This window comes from Dasypus novemcinctus, chromosome 7, assembly GCF_030445035.2.
Source record: "Dasypus novemcinctus isolate mDasNov1 chromosome 7, mDasNov1.1.hap2, whole genome shotgun sequence".
NCBI lineage: Eukaryota > Metazoa > Chordata > Mammalia > Cingulata > Dasypodidae > Dasypus > Dasypus novemcinctus.
The window spans coordinates 73,372,815-73,394,086 of NC_080679.1; the positions used below are offsets into that span (position 1 = coordinate 73,372,815).

At 38.3% G+C, this 21,272-nt stretch overlaps 1 protein-coding gene across 3 annotated transcripts in view; it reads left to right on the forward strand.

Annotated features, from left to right (window-relative positions):
• CHN1 (chimerin 1) overlaps positions 1–19,144 on the forward strand; it is a 191,497-nt gene extending 172,353 nt beyond the window's left edge. For all 3 annotated transcript variants that reach the window (XM_004476808.5, XM_071216288.1, XM_058300622.2), the window contains 5 exons: positions 3,226–3,399; positions 4,132–4,209; positions 8,043–8,180; positions 15,120–15,225; positions 18,361–19,144. In XM_004476808.5, coding sequence (XP_004476865.2) covers positions 3,226–3,399; positions 4,132–4,209; positions 8,043–8,180; positions 15,120–15,225; positions 18,361–18,532 — 668 coding nt within the window. In that variant the 3' untranslated portion in view covers positions 18,533–19,144. The remainder of the gene's footprint in view (positions 1–3,225; positions 3,400–4,131; positions 4,210–8,042; positions 8,181–15,119; positions 15,226–18,360) is intronic.
• The last annotated feature ends 2,128 nt before the right edge of the window (positions 19,145–21,272 follow it).

Here is a 21,272-nt window from a genome sequence, read left to right on the forward strand (position 1 = left end):
TTTGTCCACATAGGCCAGTGAGAAATTGGTTGGACTTGCTTTAAAATTTAACATAGCTCATTTTAGTTAAAAGCATTATTTCCATTAATATCCCAAAGAACAAAGTATTCTTCCTAATTTTGCTTATGAAAATAATGCCTTCTGATATATATATTAAAATACGGGCTATTCCCACTTTTCCTGAAAAACAAAAACTGAGTATGTTTAAAAACAAAAACAAAAATTTTATCTGCGATTACTTAAAATGAATGCTTATAGAAAAGAATAATTATCTTTCCTTTTAGGGCACACGTTATCATAATTATATTACTCCTTAATCCTATCAATAGAATGTAAATAATAACAGTTATTCATAGGTATAAAGCATATATATGTTTTAAAGAAATCAAACCCCAGAAAATCTGAAGAGTAGCCTAAATTTAGTAGTCTCTAAGTAGTAGAAATATTTTATTAATGTAGTACAGAATAAAATCTGGTTTGAGTTTTTCATTCCTCCTTTCATATGTTTATTCTCTGCTTATTAATTTGAGGAATTGGGAGGGGATGTGTGGTTTAATAGTAATATAAAAATAGCCTATCAAAACAAGAGCTGCAACAAATGAAATGATCTTTTATGGACTTTTTTCATTTATAGTATAGAGCTTCCCTGGGAGAAATGGAATTATATAGAAGTTTTATGACTTTAATAAAGAAGTATGAAAACCAAATAAAGTCTTAATGGCAAATGAAATATTGATATACTGCTAGTCCCTGAAGCAGCAATTTTTAGAGCAAGCTCAGGACTGGTGTATTGCACTGTGAACTGAAGGGTATAAAAATATGCTATATTTTAATGGCTTTGCCCCTTCCTTTCACCTTCTGAAGAACTTTGTCCTAATCCTGCCAAAAATTGTCCTTTGAAATTTATGGCTAAAATCAAGCATAGTATATTGTTCCATAGTTCCATCTTATTCAAATGGAAGAATGAAATGGAAGATTAGAAAACTTTTCATTCTTCCTTAAATACCTAAATCTGAGATCAGTCATTACTTTAATCAGTTTTACCTGAGTCATATATAAACTTGGAGCCTGCTGATGTTTAAAATGAGAATTGAAAACAAACATTCAAAGGAAAAATAGTTAATATCAGATATTTAAATGCCATTCACATGTTTTACTATTATGTGGGTGCGTCAAAATTTTACTGTTTTTATTCTACTGAATTTCTCTTTAGGGTTTATAAATAGAGAAAAGATATGACAAAATAATGTAACAGATAAGTTTTATCGTGCCTTTTTAAAAGTCCTGCCATATTAATCAGACAAAGATAAGTTGTTTTTGTAGTTCCCTATTCACCCAGGAGTTTGGTTGTCCCCTCTGTTTCCTAGGTGACAAATTTCCCTCTCCTGGTTATCTGTAGCTGGCAGGACTTTGTCCCAGTCTGTCCACCTCTGTAGTTTTTTACACTCCTTTCATTGTCTCACTGCTTTCTTGGAGGGCAAATTCTGGGAGGCAGGTCACCCTGGGGAGGACTTTCCCAGCCAAAACAGGGTCAGGAACATAGACTGGCTCCAAAGTGCCCTGTGGAGTAGATCAGGAAGGGTGCCAGAAACTTCTCTGAGGGCTCCCCAAAGCAGAGCTTTCCTGGCCTGCCCAGCAAATGCAGCCATTCAACTAACTTTAGTCCTTAGGAAGCCCGCAGCTTGAAATCTTCACCACTGCAGCCCCTGTCTGGAGAGAACTGAAACAGTGGCTACCCTCAGAGCCAGGACCCAGCTATCCAAATTCACAAATCAAAAGCCGTGATCTGTGATCGGCCTGTGCACCCCTGTTCTTGAGGAAGAGGATTTTTATGTCCCTTTCCATCAGCAACATCTAGCCAGGGACTGTATCCCATGGTGGCCTGCAGCAAAATTGGGGGATGGCTGCTGGTAGCCGCTACAGAGTGAGCAGTTTACAGTTCTTCACCATAATTTATGAGCCACTTCCTCCCACTCTTCCCTGGATGCTGTACAATGTTATTCTGGACTCTGAAGTTCCAAAATAGTTGTTTCACACAGGTACTGCTCATTTAATTGTTGTTTTGGTGGAGGGGCTGGGTTCTGGAGCTCCCTACTCAGCCATTTTTCAGTTTTGAAAACAAATTATGTTTTTAAAAACAAAGTTGACCATGACTTATTTTAGTTTTTAGTATTTAGTATTCAGCTTTGGGTATCACAGTTCAGGTTGATTTAGAAAAATATTATATTGCTCTCTGTCCCTTCTAAAATTTCATCATACTTTTCTTGTTGAAAAATAAAAGCATTTCAAAATATTAACTAGAAAATGTTTGGGTTCTGGTATCTTAAAGTTATAACCCAGTAAAATTACAAAGCAAAAGATAGACTTCAGTAGAGGTTACTGTTGAATTATATGTTGGCTACTAGATGAATTATAAATTACTTATCTCATATCTATATAAAGACTTATGAATAGAGGGAAGTGGCTGTGGCTCAACAGTTGGGCTCTCGTCTACCATACGGGAGGCCCTGGATTCGCGTCCCGGGGCCTCCTTGTGAAGGCAGCCTCGCCTGCCCACTGGAGAGCCACCAGCCCACAAGTGCTGCAGACAGCAACTCAGCAAGGTGACACAACAAAAAAGGGAGGCCAGCAACAACACAGAAGAGCTCACAACAAATGGGCACAGATAGCAGACAGCACACAAAAAGCCGCAAGGGAGGGAGGGTATTTAAAAAAAAGACTTATGAATAGATATAAGTATGAACAGCATCATTTTAAGATACTCTTACTTTTGGAGGGCCAATCAGATCGATGTATTAAATCATATAAAATGTATTAAAATGTGTCTATATCCCCCATTAAATATATTTTTATGTAACTTTTAAGAATTGGATTAAATTTTTAATTGATTCATCACGTTACATTTTGTAGGCATCAAACACATTTTTATTATCAGGGTTGTTTGGGGGTTTTTTTGTTTTGTTTGTTTGTTTGTTTGTTTTATTTTCCTGAGCCCATACAACTAGTAAATGATGAAGCCTGAGCTTAGAATTCTGGTCTCAACTTATAACCAGAGTCTTCCCACCAAAAAAGATGGGAGAAATGTTTCCCCATTCTGAACGAATTTCTGAAGGCCAGTCCTCTTAAATTCAAGCTGGAATGCCTTTTGCTAAAATAACCACAATAGGACATACAAAATACTCTAAAAGCAATAACAAATAATTTCTTTCTTTATTCTTTTTTTAGATTGTGGTTTGAATGTTCATAAACAGTGTTCCAAGATGGTCCCAAATGACTGTAAGCCAGACTTGAAACATGTCAAGAAGGTGTACAGCTGTGACCTCACAACGCTGGTGAAAGCACACATCACTAAGCGGCCAATGGTGGTAGATATGTGCATCAGGGAAATTGAATCTAGAGGTGATTTCCAGCATGGTTTAATGTAGTCTTAATTCACTATGAATACAAGTCCTACTACCTTTCTGAGCACCTCATTACACAGCACAAGTTGTCTTCTTTAATTTTGGTGGGAATGGTTTCAAATGGCAAATAATCTGAGAGTCTGAAATAAATTAATTTAACAAGTAATTAAACAGCTTAATTTCAAGGTACATTTAACCAATTATAAAAAAGTATGTTTAAAATATATATTTATAGACAATGCTTCCAGGTCTGCAAAAGCTAACATTTAGATACCAATTTGCTCTTTGGTTTTCATCTTTTTCTTAGGGCTAAAAAGCAAAAGTGGAAATATTCTATTAAAACTGTCCAAGGCCCAAAACCTGAGCTTCACCCTAATTATTCTTTCTCACCTGGGAAAATTGCTACAGGCCTGTGAATATAGTTTATCTTAGCCTTTTGTTGTGTAAAAGAATTTGTGGTATAATTGGGGTGATAAATTATTTCCCTTAAGACTACACATATTTGATCTAATTAGACAAAATGATAAGCCAAATTGAAAATGTTCACATGACAGTAAGTCCAACTTAAAGAACTGTGAGTGAAAGGGTTTTATTTTAGGAGAAATGTGTGACAAGGTTTCTAAACATTGTGCTTGATTATTCTTTCTGACACATTACCTCCCCAGCCTAAAGTATGGGAAGAAGTTAAAATTTGAAAAAAAAAGACACTTTCCATGTTATTCCTTTACAGGTCTTAATTCTGAAGGACTATACCGAGTGTCAGGATTTAGTGACCTAATTGAAGATGTCAAGATGGCTTTTGACAGAGGTATGTTCATTAACTTAGGACAATAATATTCTTTGCCAGAAAGGCACTATTTCTTATGGGGTTTTTTGCATTATTTTTCTAAATCATTGATGATTACTCTACCAAATAAAAAGATTCAGGGGGAGTGGATGTAGCTCATAGTGGTTTGAGCACCTGATTCCCATTTACAAGGTCCCCGGTTCGATTCCCAGTACCTCCTTAAAAAAAAAAAATAGATTCAAGTACTTAGCTTATAATTTTGTATTAATTTTTATCAGTTTAAGTATTAAACTGTCAAATTTCAGTGGGAGAAAGAAGTTTAAAATTTAACATTACCAGTATTTGAGTACCAAAGGCTGTCCATGTTCACCAAAATACGTAAAGAGCATTCAATTTACCATAAACCATAGAGAAAAGAGTCAGGGGGCTCTAAGTTATTAAAATCTCACATTTCTCTGGCTTGAGTTGCCCTCCCCCAGCTTGACTTGTCATTCTGGTTCTGTGCACGACTTCACCATCTTTGACTGAGCTGAGACTCCAGTCCTAGCTCCTGGGGGTGGGGCGGGCAGGAAGCCTGAGAAGAGCTGGGGCACAGGATCCACACCACTGTGGGAGGGAGGGACCGGCTCGAGAAAAGATCCAGCAGGGCTTATTCTTTTTACTAACTCTTAAATTAAGATCTGTTTCCATGGTCCTGCAGTTTGTCTTTGCCTTAGTACTGGAATAAGCTGTTACCAAAGAGAAACCATAACCTTGGATATAGAAAATGAAAACAGAGTAAGAGTGAAGGAAAAAAGTCATAATCTTTTAAAGAAACTCTTTCATTTTCAAGTATTTAATTCTAGCTCCATCACGCTCTGCCCCGCCCCGTCCGGCATTCACAAATCTCTTAGAGGCAACAGAGCAGAAGCAAGAGACAAAAAGAAATTAAATATGAGGAGATCTAGGCCAGCCCACAGGAAGTGAGGCTAAGTAGTGGTGGTGATGGTCCAAGTAAGCATCAAGGAGAACAATCCTGAATCTTAACATAAATGTTAAGAGGCATCTCTTTCCTTCCCAGCCTCTGGCCATGGATTCTCAAAAATAAGCCAACACTGAAAAAGAACTGAATGTTTTCCATGGGTCCCAGAAAGCAAATAAATGGTAGTTTCCTCTCAGTAAAAACGTGAGACAGTCTTTCAGTGCTAATACCAATAACAGATTTGACAATTCATGACGAGCTTACCTTGGCTACATAGAGCCACATCCATGGGAGCATCTTTAGAATCCGTAGGAATGATGGCATAATTTAAACAAGGGTGATGTTGTGGGGGGTGAGGAGTAGGTTATATGGGAACATCTTAGGTCTTTTTTTATTTTTTTTAATGTAACATTCCTTGTGATCTATTAACTTTAATTTTTTAAAAAATTTTAAACAAGGATGTGAAAGAAATCAGTGATGCAGATAATTTAAATAAATTCTTTGCATGAGTGCTGCCCCAAATCCATGTGTGTTCAAAGGAATAGAGCTATCAAATAAATTTAATAAAATTAAATTTTATTATCACTTTTGGGAGGCATAAACTTTCAAATAATGAGCTCCAGGAAAAAGGAAGGCAGGATCCATAGAATGCTAAAATGAACTCATTTAGTTCAAGTGTCAAAGTGAAAAAACAGGATTTAGAAAAATCTTCCCTAGTTTAGGAGATTGCCACTGAATGGAAAAATATCTACTTCAAGGTCAGCAGATGCTATTATAGCTTTGCTACATTTTATCTTCTGGTAGAACAGCAAATAGGTAGCTGCTGCTGTGAGAGGTTCATGGGAAGGTCAAAGCAAATAAAATCCCAGAAGAGCCCCAATATGGCTGAAGAGTCAAGAGCCACAAGTGATGAAACAACAAGGGAACAACATGTTATGTTAGACTATACTGATATTTCATGGTCCTAGTTGAAATTTAGTTTCTGGATGTCAAATTCCAGAATGTGTTTACATTATTTTAAAATAGATAGAAGGAAATAAAATTGTTATTTAAAAAAGCAGGTTTCAAAAGAATCAGTTTAATAATAATATACTTAGTAAGTTCCAGAGTATCATCTTTTAGTCTGCTAACTTTTATAAATCTGTTTTCCATTGAGTCATTAATTTAAAAATATTTATTAAGCAGCTGCTCTGTGCCAGAGTTCTTTACTTTAAATATAGCACTTAACTGTATGCACTTTGTCCTTGCCCTCATGAATGGCTCGCAGTATGTAATCACACAATGGTTATTAAATATCTACTTTAATAAATATCATAAAGGAAAATAACAAGAACTGGAGAACTTAACCAATCTGGGCAGAGGAGTTGCTGGAGATCTTTGAGACATCCCTGAAGAAGAATTATCTAGGCTAAATCTTAAAGGAGTCTATAGAAGTTGGCTGTGTACGGCTTGAGTAGCAAAGAAACAGGACATGTAAAGGCCCTGGCAATGAAGAGTTTGTGCAAAGATCCTGATGCAGACCCAGCAAGGCAGACAGGTACTGTAGCTTAGAGTAGTAAGGAAAGGAAGGGTAGACTGAGATACCATGGACCCAACATTCTTACCATTCAAAGAATTATCTGAATGGCAGCCAGGTTCAGATCAGCCTCCAAATCCTATAAAAACCCAGCAAGTAACTGAACTATACTGATGGGGACTTTATGTTCTCAACCAAAAATTGGATGTATAGCCTATGATTGGAACAGGATGTATGAAACCTGGAGTCTCTTAGAAAAATGACTAACAGGTATTGGAAACAAGAGCCATGTGGCCAAAGAGACAGAAACTTATTCTTTCTCTTTCCTGAGTAAAATTTTCGATAGAGTTGATATTTGCCTTCGTCATTCTTCTACTTTCCTTATTGCTTACCCATTCCCATTTCTCCAGGTCCTTAGACCCCTGTCCCCAGCACCTATATGCTTCCCTGAGGTCCCCCATTAAAACAATCTATGTCACCTTTTCCTTCCAGAAAGCACTGTATCCCAACTTGTACTGCCACTGCATCTGATTTCAACCTAAGTGTGAAAGACAGACTCTGATGATCTAATTCACACTTAGAGGTGTATATCTGATAGGCGGAGGTATTTGCATTTTAAAATAGGCTGCTTTTTAATCCATAAAAATCTTTTATAAGCCAAATGAAATAAAAGAAATCTAGCATAGTATCTAACTCACAGTAGACACTAATAAAATCTTTAGTAGATGAAAATGCAGATATTTTAACAACGTAAAGTACTGAATGCAGAGGGATAAAGAAGGGACCACTCTGAAGGAAAGCCAGCTTTACTTGAAAGTCTCAGGATTCACCTTTAAAATATTCCTCCATGTTATAATTTCATCTATTCTTGTTATTTCAATACTCTCAACTTTTGTTTTGTTACTTCTCTTTACCTCTTCTACCCCAGATCTCAGCAAGGCCCAAATGTTATATGTAGGAACGTGGGGTGAGAAAAGGCAGTCTTTTGTGCTATTGATCTTTTGTAAATTCCAATTACCTCTGTCATTAGTTGTCACATTCTCTATGTTTATTTTTTTTTTAAATTAAAAAAAGCAAGCCTGTATGATTCCCTGGTACTTCAAGTAATGATAAAATCAAGAGATATTTCTATTGACCTTACTTCTTCCCCCTCCTGTAATTAAGCTTGGAAAAGTCAGTAACTTTGGAATAGTTTGAAAAAATAGATTTTGCTATTTCACTAAAAATTTATCATTAATATATATCATTTAGCTCCTGAATTTGATATTAAAACCTGAAACAATGCTAATTTTTAAAACCTGTATTCACAAATATGTCATTTTTTAAAAACAGTGCTCTGGGTCCAATTATTTCTTTTCTTTCTTTTAACGCTAAAAGATGGTGAAAAAGCAGATATTTCTGTGAACGTTTATGAAGATATCAACATTATTACGGGTGCGCTTAAACTGTACTTCAGGGATTTGCCGATTCCACTCATCACGTACGACGCCTATCCTAAGTTTATAGAGTCTGCCAGTAAGTATGACCACCCATACTCCAAACAGCCTGCAGACTGTCTCCTCCTGGTAATGACTTTTCCTGTTTTCTCTCCTCGGTATCTTGAAGCATTTTATGAAAAATTTCCCCTTTACCTCTCTCCATGGTAAATGTACTCCCACAAATTTTGCAGTCTTTTCTAACATAGGTTCTTTATGATTTGTACCATTAGAAGGTTTTTTAATAATGAACTATACCTCATTTTCCAAACTGAGATTTATAACAGTGCTTCTGAGATATGGACCAACACTTCTATAAATAAAATAAAAATGAATTACTAGAAAAATAAAATGAAAACAAAAACATACAAAACACCTGTTAGATTGCCATAAAAGTTATTAATTTCTTACTCTCAACCTCAGTAATTATTCTGCACCCGACCATTAACAAACAGTTGGTATACTGGCACGGGTTTATAGATAACATTTTAGGGAGCACTGTTTTAGATCAAGAAGTTACTTTTTAAATTCTAGTTGAGATGAAAATGAGAAGCAGCAAAGGCTCATTTGCCAAGTTTTATTTATGCTATAAAAATTATACCTGAAATTCACACTATCTTTTTTTGAAGGAGGGAATTCTTAACAGATTTTAAGTGTTGGCATTACTCTTTTTTAGAAAAGATAAACTATTTCTGTCATTTTGCCTTTCTCATTTTAAAACCATATGTTCCCTTGATCTTTAAATAATAGCATCGCTTCCTTAGTAACACTAATTTGCTTTTTGATTTTGAAATTTCATGAAGTACAAACTTTCTTTGTTCTGATTTTGAATTTTCCCTTCAGAGTTTTGTTGAGAATTTTTGTGGACAGTTCCATGTAGCCCTGATTTCTTGCCAGTCAGCTCAAGCTCCCATGTAGAGTACAGCTGTAAGAATGACCCTGATTTTTTCATTGTTGTATAGAAAGCATGCAAGACTCTAGGTTCCTACTGTAAGAATTTATGTCCTCTCATCTTGGGACTAAGTCAGGGCTGATCTTGGAAATTATCTGAGGGAGTTTACATGTTCTTGTTTTGTGGGGCAAAGGTCTCCTCCACAGAGAGGTAACAAGTCTACTTTGATCCCAGGACAACACTGAGAGATGGACAGGATAGTCATTCCTTTCCCCATATTGCTTGGGAGTAAAACTGAAACCTGGGTGCCATACCTAAGTCAAGAGCACGCAATGATCACAGGACAGAACAAGGATTCACACCCAGGCTCTGAACTCTACACAGCCACCTTGTCTGGTTAAAAGTAAAATCCAAGCCTTTACTGTTAGATTGGAAGGCCTTTTACCTCACACTCCCAAATTACCTCACCTTTCCCCACACTTATTCTATTTTGATGAAGAAAACCTCCCCTTTTTATTATTCTCCTTCTCTTTCCAAACCATTTGTCATTGTTTGGGGTTTGTATGTCTAGAGAGCTCTTGAAACCACATCATAAGAAACTTTGCTAAATCAAAGTGGAAATTCCTCCTTCTTATGATTTCACCTATTTTGATGCATGATTTCTGTGACACCAAAAACCCTGGCATAATCCTTTTTCATGATATAAACACTGATTGTACATGTTTGGTATTGATGTAATTGCTCAAGACTGTATCCTCATACATGATTTTTCTAACATTCAAGTCATCTTTGTTCTTTACAATAGTAGCGATACAGCCATTGTCTTAAAAAGCCAAGATAAGGATGATGAGAGAAGCTATCATTTATAGAGTATATATGAGGGACCAGGAATCAGGCTAGGTGTGTTACATCTGTGATAGCATTTTAGAAAAGAAGAGATATTATAAGGTATAAGTAGATTGTCCAAGGTCATATTACTAGAGACAGTTCAAACCCATGTCTGACTAACTTCAAAGCTCTTGCTCTCTTCACTGTGCCACACTGCCTGGCTCCCCTGATGGAAGGGAACACAGAGGAGGAAGAGGGTCAGGGAGGAATCCCTTCCAAACAAAGAATGAGCTTAAATGGCCCCTCCTGATGCAGTTACTTTTAAACTTTTTTCTCTCAGTCCCTAAAAGAATTTGGGTCATGTTCTTAAAGATCTTAGGGGCCCTGGCACTCATTACCATCCTTGCCAACAACAAAAAAAAATCAGAGTGCATCTTAAGGCTGTTCTGAGTTCAGCTGTTGCAGCACCACCACCCCCAAACCCCCCCCCCCCCCCCCCCCCCCGCCCCTTGGAGAACCTGCAGCTTGAAATTTTGAAGGACGTTGCAGGAAATGAAAAAGGGATGCAGGGGGTGGAGGAGGCCAGGTCATCCCACCTAAAGGCTTCAAGATCTTCATAATCCTTTGGAAACTCCCTCAGGAGCTCACCTTGCAATCTTGGTCTACCCACCCATTCTTCCTTGCCTCCCTCTCCACTCCTTAAGAAATTGCTGCCCTAGAATAGAGTGACCTAGAGGACAGGTGCCTTTCACAGGGCTTGATGAATAACCCAGCATTCACAGATGCTTCCCAACTACAATAAAAATGACACTACCAGAGGTGATCTCCTAATAGTATTCAATGTCAGAAATCCCTGGAAATCTTCCCATGGCCAAGAGCCTAAACACTCTTTTCCTGCAAGAACTTAAAAAGACTACCTGATTCAGCTGATGTGTGACTTTCAGTGAGTCAGATAATCTCCAGCAAAACAACTCCAGAGTTCTTTGTCCCCAGCAAGTTCACATTTTCTGAAGAGGAGAGAAGTCCGGGAATGAGACTTACCACTGATTTGCCCCTTTTGTTTAGCTAAATCTTATTTCTTCTTGTATTTGAGTTTCTGTATAAAGAATTACCAGTATACCCCAACAATGCCCAAACTCTCCAAATCCTTCCATGTCCTCCTCAAATGCCATCACTTCTTCTCTAGACTTCTCATCCAAAGATAATCTTTCTCCTCTCTATTCCCATTGTACTTTGCCCCGACCTCTTGCACAGCCTCTTTCCTTCAGGCTGGAAGGTTTATTTGCATCTTGTCCTTCCTACTAGACTGTAACCCCCTAAAGGTGGGCGTTCTCTCACTCGTGTTTGTTCCCCTGGCCCTGTGATGGCCCCTCACTCTCATAATAGGTGCTCAGTATGTACATGTTGAAGGAGTAAACTGAGAATTTTATGTTGATACCTATAGAATCTTAGAGTTTTCCAGTACTCTAAGGGGTCATGTAACTAGACTTCCTTCTATCACACATTCTTTTTTTTTTTTTTTTTTTAAGATTTATTTTTTTATTTATTTAATTCCCCTCCCCTCCCTCGGTTGTCTCTTTTCTGTGTCTTTTTGCTGCGTCTTGTTTCTTTGTCTGTTTCTTTGTCCGCTTCTGTTGTCGTCAGCGGCACGGGAAGTGTGGGCGGCGCCATTCCTCGGCAGGCTGCTCCCCCTTTCGCGCTGGGCGGCTCTCCTTATGGGTGCACTCCTTGCGCGTGGGGTTCCCCTACGCGGGGGACACCCCTGTGCAGCACGGCACTCCTTGCGCGCATCAGCACTGCACACGGGCCAGCTCCACACGGGTCAAGGAGGCCCGGGGCTTGAACCGCGGACCTCCCATGTGGTAGACGGACGCCCTAACCACTGGGCCAAGTCCGTTTCCCTATCACACATTCTTGAAACACCCAGCAACCATTGCTTCCTTCTGTAGCCAATCTACACAGACAGCTGTAAGGTGGGGTAAAGCCTTGCTTGGGTACAACAGAAATCTGCCTGATGTTAACTTCCTCCCATTGACAGTGTTTTGGGGATCACCTTCTTCCACATGCAAGACTCTCATATATTTGAAGACAGTTGGTAAGATCATCCCTCTCCCTACGGCCTCTCTGACATGGTTGTCAGCGCCTTCATCATCATTTTGGAGGATACCTTCTTTTTTGTCTCTCTCCCTCCTAAATTATCCTGTGCTCTTCTTAGGACTAAGGATTTGTGTTCTTTGAAAAATTAGTAGTGGATATACTTACCTCTGTAAATGGAAGAAAAGGAAAAGTGACATCCAGGGAAGACTCTCTCTCACTACTAATAGTATATTCATTTATATCTTTAGACTTCTCCCTGAACACCAGATAAATCCACAGCCAGCCTTTTCATTTAACTGTCTGATAGACCTCTCAAGCAGAACTCCTGATCTTCCCACCAAGCCTCTTTCACCCACAATCTTTCCCATCTCAGTTCATGTAGACTCCATCCTCCCAGTTGCCTAAGCCAAAATTGTGGCTCATTCTTGATTCCTCTCTTCTCTTACAACTCTCATCACATTCACTGCTACTACCTGGTCTAAACTGCTGTCATTCCTCATGTGGATTTTGTAATAATTACTGGAATGGTCTTTCTGCTTTTATTCTTGCCCTTATATAGTCTGTTTTCAGCATGGCAGCCAGAGAAGAGATACTGTGAAAAATGTATGTCAGCTCATGGCAGTCCTTTGCTCAAAATTTTCCCATTTCTCTCAGTGTAAACGCAAAACCCTTAGACTAGCCTGACACAATGCAGTGCCCAGTTACCTTTCTGTCATCATGTCCTGCTCCCCTCTTTGCCCACCCTCCTCCAGCCACACTTGGCTCCTCACTTTTCCACAGACATTTCAGGTATAGTCTCGTCTCAGGGTCTTTGCATCACTGTTCCTCTGCCTGGAACCAGCTCCTGCCAGATCTCCACATGTCTCATTCCCTCACTTTCTTTGCTCAAAACCTTTTCACCGAGGCTTAGCCCAACTACCCTACTTAAAATTGCAAAAAAAAAAAAAAGCCAAAAAAAAGAAAAAATCCAAACCCCAGGACTTCCAATGTTTTTATCCTGTAGTTTTTCTCATAACACATGCCTCATTCTAATATACAATTTGCTTTTTTTTTAAAGATTATATTCATTGCTTGTTGTCTGTCCCTCTCTGTGTTAGTTTCCTAGGGCTGCGATAACAAAGTACTACAAACTGAGTGGCTAAAAATCACACATTTATTCTCTTTAAAGTTTTAAAGGCTAGAAATCCCAAGTGTTGGCAAGGTTGGTTCCTTCTGGGGGCTCTGAGGAAGAATCTGTTCCATGCTCTCTCTGAGCTGCTAGTGGTTGCCAGAAATCCTCATCATTCCTTGACTTGTCAGGTGCGTCGTTCCAGTCTCTGCCTCCATCATCACGTGGCATTCTCCCTGTGTTGTCTCTGTCAGTGTCTAGATTTCCCTTTTCTTACAAGGACATAAGTGGTAATGCATTTAGGGCACACCCTAATCCGGCATGGCCCAGCTTAATGTGAGTACATCTGCAACGACCTCTTTCCAGAAGCAGTCACGTTCATAGGTACCAGGACTTAGGAGTTGAACACATTTTTCAGGGGGATGTATTTCAACCCTGTACACACTCCAATAGAAGGTAAGCTCCCCAAGAGCAAGGAAATTTGTTTGCTTGTCTACCGACACTTTTTAATTTCACATTATCTCAGGTTCTCCCTACAAAGATTAATTGTGGAAGTTAAGGGGAAACTAAATTACTCTTTTGGCAATTTCTAGAATAGTGTAGTTTAAATTAATTAGTCCTATGGTAAAAATTTAGTAGGTAGTAAATGGAATTCGAGCAATTGAACGATTGAATTTCAATATCTGAGATGGCACTCTTTAAAGGCCCCAAGGTCCAAAGACCATGAATTACTTACCATGGCAAAAGACAAAAACTGCATTGTTTACTGCAAAGAAACGAGTCAGGAATTTGCGGAAGCTTTGGAGAGAAATTGTATAATAGTCAACATTTCTTTGAATTAAAAAGTTATAGGCATTGCTCATTTTCTGAAATTTATCTTAAATCCTTTTGTATCTGTGTGTTTTACCAGTATTAGAAACTTTCACATTTATTTTGGGCCAGTGTTGACTCCAACATATTGATTTGGTTTGTTTATAAATATAAGTTAGAAAGACCAGGGTTCTTGGCTTAATGCCTTAAATGCTACATTCTGGTCAGGTATAGCCTTTAGGCATTTCAAGGCTGCTGTCCTGATCAGGGCTTAGCAATATGGGATCTTGTTGCTAACATTTAAAGGCACCCATCTTCTTGACATTTGGGTGAAAATAGGAATGTGATAAGGTGCTCTGCTCTTTTTGAGAGCACAGAATTCCAAAGACATCTGTTGTTTCGATTATGGCAACGATTGATAAATTGAATGTCATCTGTGACCTTAAAGAGATGTGGCTGGCTTTTTGGCCAATACATCAGAACTGAAACATCCAAAGATGGTCCCCTTCAAAGTTTCCACCTTCAGAAGAATCATCCTTATGTCAGGAATCCTGTTATTCAAAAAACATTTAGAAATTCCTTCAAAGTCTGCAGTTCATTCTTCTAAATATTCTTCTAAATATCTTAAGAAGTTTGTGCTTCGAGGGTAAATTTGATTTTTTTCAAAGACATCCAAAGTAAGTAAAAGCTAAATCCAGTGAACAAGTAGAGTAAATGCAGGATGATACATTTCTTCATTTAAAAAATAAAAAGCATAAATGTCAAGTAATACATCTTTGGATGTATTAGGGGAGGGGTGACATAGCTTGTATACATCACTAAAGGGCATTTTTAAAATACTTTTAACAGTGCAGCATCACTAGAATAAATCTATTTCTAAGGTGATCTCATTTGGATATAGAAGTTTCAATCCATATCTACAAATGAGTCTGGGTTTTTCATAGTTAGGCTTTATGTATCCAATGTCCAATTTCCAAAGTTACCAGATTCCAAAACATTCCAAAGAATACCGGATGCAACCCCCAAAAGTCCAAGAGAACAGTACTGTCAGATTGAAATTAAGAACCTTTAGAAATCTGGGACTTGAGGTTTAAAATTATTTTCCAAAGCTGTGGACAAGGATCTGTAAGATAGTGTTTCTTACCAGTTTTAGAAATTCACCAGCAGAGTAGAATTAAATGAACCATTTGTATAAGTAGTCTGTTAAACCTTTTTTCTCTTTGGTATTCACCTTGCTATTTCAGAAATTATGGACCCCGATGAGCAATTGGAAACCCTTCACGAAGCACTAAAACTACTGCCACCTGCTCACTGCGAAACTCTTCGGTACCTCATGGCGCACCTAAAGAGGCAAGTTACAGACTTTAAATCTTAAACTTATGTTGCATCCAAATTTTAAGAATAAAATGAAATAAAAGGTGAAAGAAAGGACAAATGATTTGTTGAATGAATAAATAAATGCATAGCTAATTGTCTTCATGTGTGAAATTGCACTAGTTGAGAAGGAATGCTAAAAATATTCTACCCTATCATATGAATGCAGACCTAATTCTGACATAAATATATTTACATTTCTAGTGTATGTTTGCAGATATGCTAGAAATACCAATATTCTGCCATGATATGCATTGATTTTGTGGAAATTAAAGCATAGTAAAGCAAGAACAAAGCAACTTGCAAGAAGACAGTTTTCTTCTTGCTCCAAAATGGGCCCTTTCAACTTGATGATGGAATTTTAGATTATTTTTGCCATTGCTGTCAACTGGTGTAAAAAGTAGAAGAAAGGAATGAAAATTAAAATAATACTTCAGTTAGTTCTTATAATGTTTTAATGTGATCGATAGTAACATGGCTTTATTTCCCTGCTCTGTTACCCTGGACCCCTACCAGTTGAAGCAAAGTTTTAAGATTGTATGTCCAAGGCTTAGTAGTTTTAGTGGCTTTAAAATTATATGACCATGGTATGCTTGGGAATGGATGAAATGGAACAGATTATGTTACATGTATGTTTGCATAATTTAAAAAAAAGAGCAAGTAAAGAGATAATAACAATTAAATACAAGCCATAATCCCCTGAATAGGATATAATAATGGATGACAAAAGGGCATTCTTGGGACATAAGAAAAATTGGAATATATAACTTTCTCTTTTTTTTTAATTTTTTTTTAAAGATATTTAGATTATACAAGCGTCACATAAAAAATATAGAGGATTCCCATATGCCCTGCTCGCCACACCTCCCACATTTTCACATGTAAACAACACTCTTTATTAGTGAGGTACATTGATTACAATTACAATTGATGAACACATTTGCCACTAAACATGGATTAAAGTTTACATTGCAGTTTACACTCTCTTCCGCCTAATTCTGTAGGTTATGGCAAGATTTATAATGGCCTGTATCTGTCATTGCAGTGTCATTCAGGACAATTCCCAAGTCCCAAATATGCCCCCATATTACACCTATTTTTCCCTCTCCTTGCCCTCAGAACCTCCACTGGCCATTGCCTCCTCATCAATGATATAATTTTTTCCATTGCTAAAATCACAATCAGTCTATAGTCAAATACCAGTAAGTCTACTTTAGTCTATAGTTCATTCCCCAATCCTGAGGATTCTGGGATGGTGATGTCAACTGCACTGCTAATTGAGAGGGGGCTGTGATCCCATAGGGCTGATGGATGGGACTCTCTTGCTTGCAGTTGTAGACTCTCAGTTCCTTGGTATGTCCATCATCACCTCCATATTAGTTGTCCTAGATGAGACCAATGAACTGGAAAGTAGGTGTTGCAACTCCATTGAGATTCAGGGTCCCAGTGGCACATGGATAGCCCAAAGATTTAAGTCTCTTAGATGTACACCTATCAACTCTAGTGCTTATAGGTTCAAATAGAAGGACAGAAGAGCCATGTGTAGGGAAACCACAACTGAGTCCACCTCTTTCACTCTGGGGAACATAAATTCCAAAGTACAGCCCACTGGCAAGGCACCAATCTCCTGAGCTATCTGCCCTGACTATAGTGTCTGGATGTCTTCAGAGCCCTTGAACTTCATAACTGTACTCAAGGTGGTTATACAAGTGAATATCCTTGTTCTTAGGAAATGCACATGAAAATATAGTGTGTTCAAGGAGCATGATACATACACTCTCAAACGTTCAGAAAACAGTAGAAAGATCGATAGATGGATTGATAGAATGATAAGGCAAATGTGGCAAAATGTTAAAAATTGGTGGATCTAGATATTGGGGGTGGAAGGTATGTTGGAGTTCTTTGTATGGGTTTTATATTATTTTTTCAACTATTTGAAATTATTTAAAAATAAAAAGTTATGTGACTGGGGAGCCAGTGTAGCTCAGCAGTTGAGTGCCTGTTTCCCAGTACAAGGTCCATGGTTCAACCCCAGTACCTCCTAAAAATAATAACTTATGTGACTAGATTAGAAAGAAAAAAGGCAGCAAAATTTAACATCTGTTTTGTATGCCTACAGGATTTTTATTTGAAATAGGTGATTAGGTCTCACTGTAGAAGGAACAGTCTAACATTTTTATAACACACAAGTTCTCCAGAAATCAATGTTTAGTTTTTTATGTATCTTTACATGTTTTCTTTCTTTAAAAGCACCATAAGTTCAAAAACCTTTGTTTAATATGCTTACAACTTCACTTGTAGATTCAAGTTTGCTCCTATCTTGGTGCAATTAAGTAGTCCACAGTAAAACAAAGGAATACCTCTCAAATTATAGTCTCTGTGCTGTTGCTCTAGCAGTAAAAAGAATATGAACACTTAATCTCCCAGATGATGTTGCTTACCCTGAGTCATTTCTTATTACTCGCTCTACTACTCTTTCCCTGGATACTCGATAAACTGTTCAGCTTACAAAAATATTCCACAAGAAACAAGATGGCCAAAGGGGAGGGAGGATGGAATAATCAAGGTAACCTGGTCCCTTCTCTACCCTGTGCACACAAACCTCTGCAGGTGTAGGCTGTGGCAAGAGATCCACAAAGAGATCTATATGGCCCATATAGTCCAACACTTCAACTCAGGCTTGAACCTCAGTGAGCCCCAGAAGCTTAGATTATTTACTCATGTAATTTGCTTTAAGAAAAGTCAGTACTTTGTTTTTTGTTGTTGTTGTTGTTGTTTTAGTTTTTTTCCCTCTTTATTTTTTTAAAATGTTGCATTCAAAAAATATAAGAGGTCCCCATATACCCCCCACCCCCCTCACCACACTCCTCCCACATCAACAACCTCTTTCATTATCATGACACATTCGTTGCGTTTGGTGAATACATTTTGGAGCACTGCTGCATCCAGGGATGAAGTTAAGAAGTCCAGAGCAATAACCTAGCAGGAGAGTTGATGTAAGTGGGCACAAACCTTATCAGGGATCTTGTCGTTTTTTCAGAGCTCAAAAAACAATGAAGAACCCCATGAATGGCTTACACAGTCATTTATTCTTTACTTGTATTTTTTCAGAGTGACCCTCCACGAAAAGGAGAATCTCATGAATGCAGAGAACCTTGGAATTGTTTTTGGCCCAACCCTTATGAGATCTCCAGAACTAGATGCAATGGCTGCATTGAATGATATACGATATCAGAGACTGGTGGTGGAGCTCCTTATCAAAAATGAAGACATTTTATTTTAAATGTTAATTTGAGGGAAAACAGAAATGCTTAATACAGGTGAAGGAATGTTTTATAGTTATTTAATTGGCCCTTATAGCTGAATTCTCTCTTGGTTTGAGGTTTGGGCATATAACCGGATTAAAATGAAGGATCTTCCTGTTGTTTTTCTAGTGCCGCTCAGCTGTCCTTGTAAAACAGTGAACACACGCTTTCCAGTTCTAGTAATCCTGGGTGTTTATCATGTTAAAAAAACTCAAGCTATTGCATGATTAGCCCCCTCTTGGCAAGGGAACCCCATTCAAAGGAAACAACAAACCTGCACAGCATCTACATCCCAGATAGTCTGTGGTTGTAATTCAGCATGTTTCGCAGAGTAAACCTGTCGTGACTTTGCTTTTGGGTTCTATGTCATTGGTTTCTGATACTTACACAAACACGCACACACATGGATAAAACAGCACCTCTGGCTATTGCTTCGCCATTGACTATGTCATATGCCTACTTTATGCAAATGGTTTATTTCTGGTTTCTCTCAGTTCTTCTATAATAGTACTTTCTTTCCAGCAAGAGCAAAATGTGTTTTCAGATTTACTTTAATAAGTTATCCATACCAATAAAAAATATACAGCACAGAGCATTTTCTGTTAAATTATTATTGGTCTTTGGTTGTAACTTCCAATTTTCATCTGGCATGCATTTATTAATTTATTAAATTTGACTCTAGAAGTGGAACATCTTCATAGCTTTTTTTCTAATTATTGAGAGTATTTGGAATAATGTCTTTGGACATTTATTTAATACGAGTCCTCCCTCTCACCTCTTTTGCTTACCATTGAAAGATTTTTTTATGTACTCCTAAAATAATCATTATAAACTGCTTATAATTAGAAGACCCATTCATAGTAAAACCAGCAGAAGATAAAAGGGTAGCTGAAAATAAGATAACAAATAGTTTGTTGGAAATGTATGGTGTTTACATGAAGTTGAGCTGACAAAACTGGCAGACATGAGGTCCAGGCAGCCCCTGACGACACCCCTGTAGGAGAGGCTGGACTGTAGTTACATGCCAGGAAGCCCAGGTCTGGGCCTGCTGTTGTCACTAGCCACCTGTGCAGCTTTGAACAAATCACCTTCCAGAGTCTGTTTCCTTGTCTGTCGAATAAGCATCCTTCCAAAGCTATAGTTCTTTAAAAAGTAGAGAAATAATACAAGATGTATTTCAGTTTTTGCCATCTAAATCCTTGACACTTTCAAAATTATCACAAAGTGGGCGGCGGACTTGGCCCAGTGGTTAGGGCGTCCATCTACCACATGGGAGGTCCGCGGTTCAAACCCCGGGCCTCCTTGACCCGTGTGGAGCTGGCCCATGAACAGTGCTGATGCTCGCAAGGAGTGCCCTGCCACGCAGGGGTGTCCCCCACGTAAGGGAGCCCCATGCGCGAGGAGTGCGCCCCGTAAGGAGAGCCGCCCAGCACGAAAGAAAGTGCAGCCTGCCCAGGAGTGGCGCCGCCCACACTTCCCGTGCTGCTGACAACAACAGAAGCGGACAAAGAAACAAGACGCAGCAAATAGACACAGAGAACAGACAACCGGGGGAGGGGGGGAATTAAAAATAAATAAATAAATCTTAAAAAAAAAAAAAAAAAGATGATGTAACAAAAAGAAACACAGATTCCCATGCTGCTGACAACAGAAGCGGGCAAAGACGACACAGCAAATAGACAAAGAGAACAGACAATCAGGGTGGGGGGAGAAGGGGAGAGAAATAAATAAATCTTAAAAAAAAAAAAGTATCACAAAGTAATGGGAACTGACAGAAATACAGAGTTTTGCCATCTTTTTGCTCCTAAGATATAGTAGGAAGTTGAAGGTATGCTTTAACTAGTGTTTACGTTCAGAAAAGTACAGTTATTTGGGAGACAATGAATCACAGCTGTCTTCTCAACCACAGTCTCATATGAAAAATGTTATGCAGTGGGCAGCATTGGCTACTTAGACTGATAAAATGCCATTTTCTATAACATATAAATTTTCTTTAAAATGGAGTCCACTATAAAAGTACTAAACACCGTGCACTGTTTTTGACTAATGAAATGCATTCATCAGTGAAATCTAATCAGACCTCCTGTCTTTTTATGTGTTCATAGCTGAAGTCCAGTTTGTACAAAGTCCTTTTAAAGGAGATAAACAGTTGTAAACGGAATACGCGTCATTAGAATGTAATCATCCTCTTCTTTCTCCTAAAAGAAAAAGCCAGTTATTACTGGAATCATAGGACTATCTGACATAAAAGCTATACCTATAAATATTGATACCATCCCCAACCTGGTAACAGTGACTAGTAGGTAGATGTTTACATAGTTTTGAATATCTCTTCAGGCAAGGTTATTGATTATCAGCTCAACAAAAAAGTGCACTTGGTACCTTAACAGATGGATGTGTGGTTCGTACCCTCTGGAGTTACAAATACAAATAACAGCTACATCATCTGTGAACACTAAGGCTGTTGGTGATAATCCCTTCAAATAAAGAAACAATTCCCTGTTGCTCAGGGAGGTTCTTGCTTAATCACTTACCAGACTTTCTGTGTCCAGTGGGAGAGTTACTAAGTCATGACCTTGTATCTTGAGGCAGAGGTTTCCATGTTTACTACACGTGGGGTGGGAGGACGGACCAACTAAACCTCTCTGTGATCACCTCCAGATTTAGCAGCACTACAGATTACTGCCCTGAGTCTGTGTCGTCTCAGTATTTTTCTAT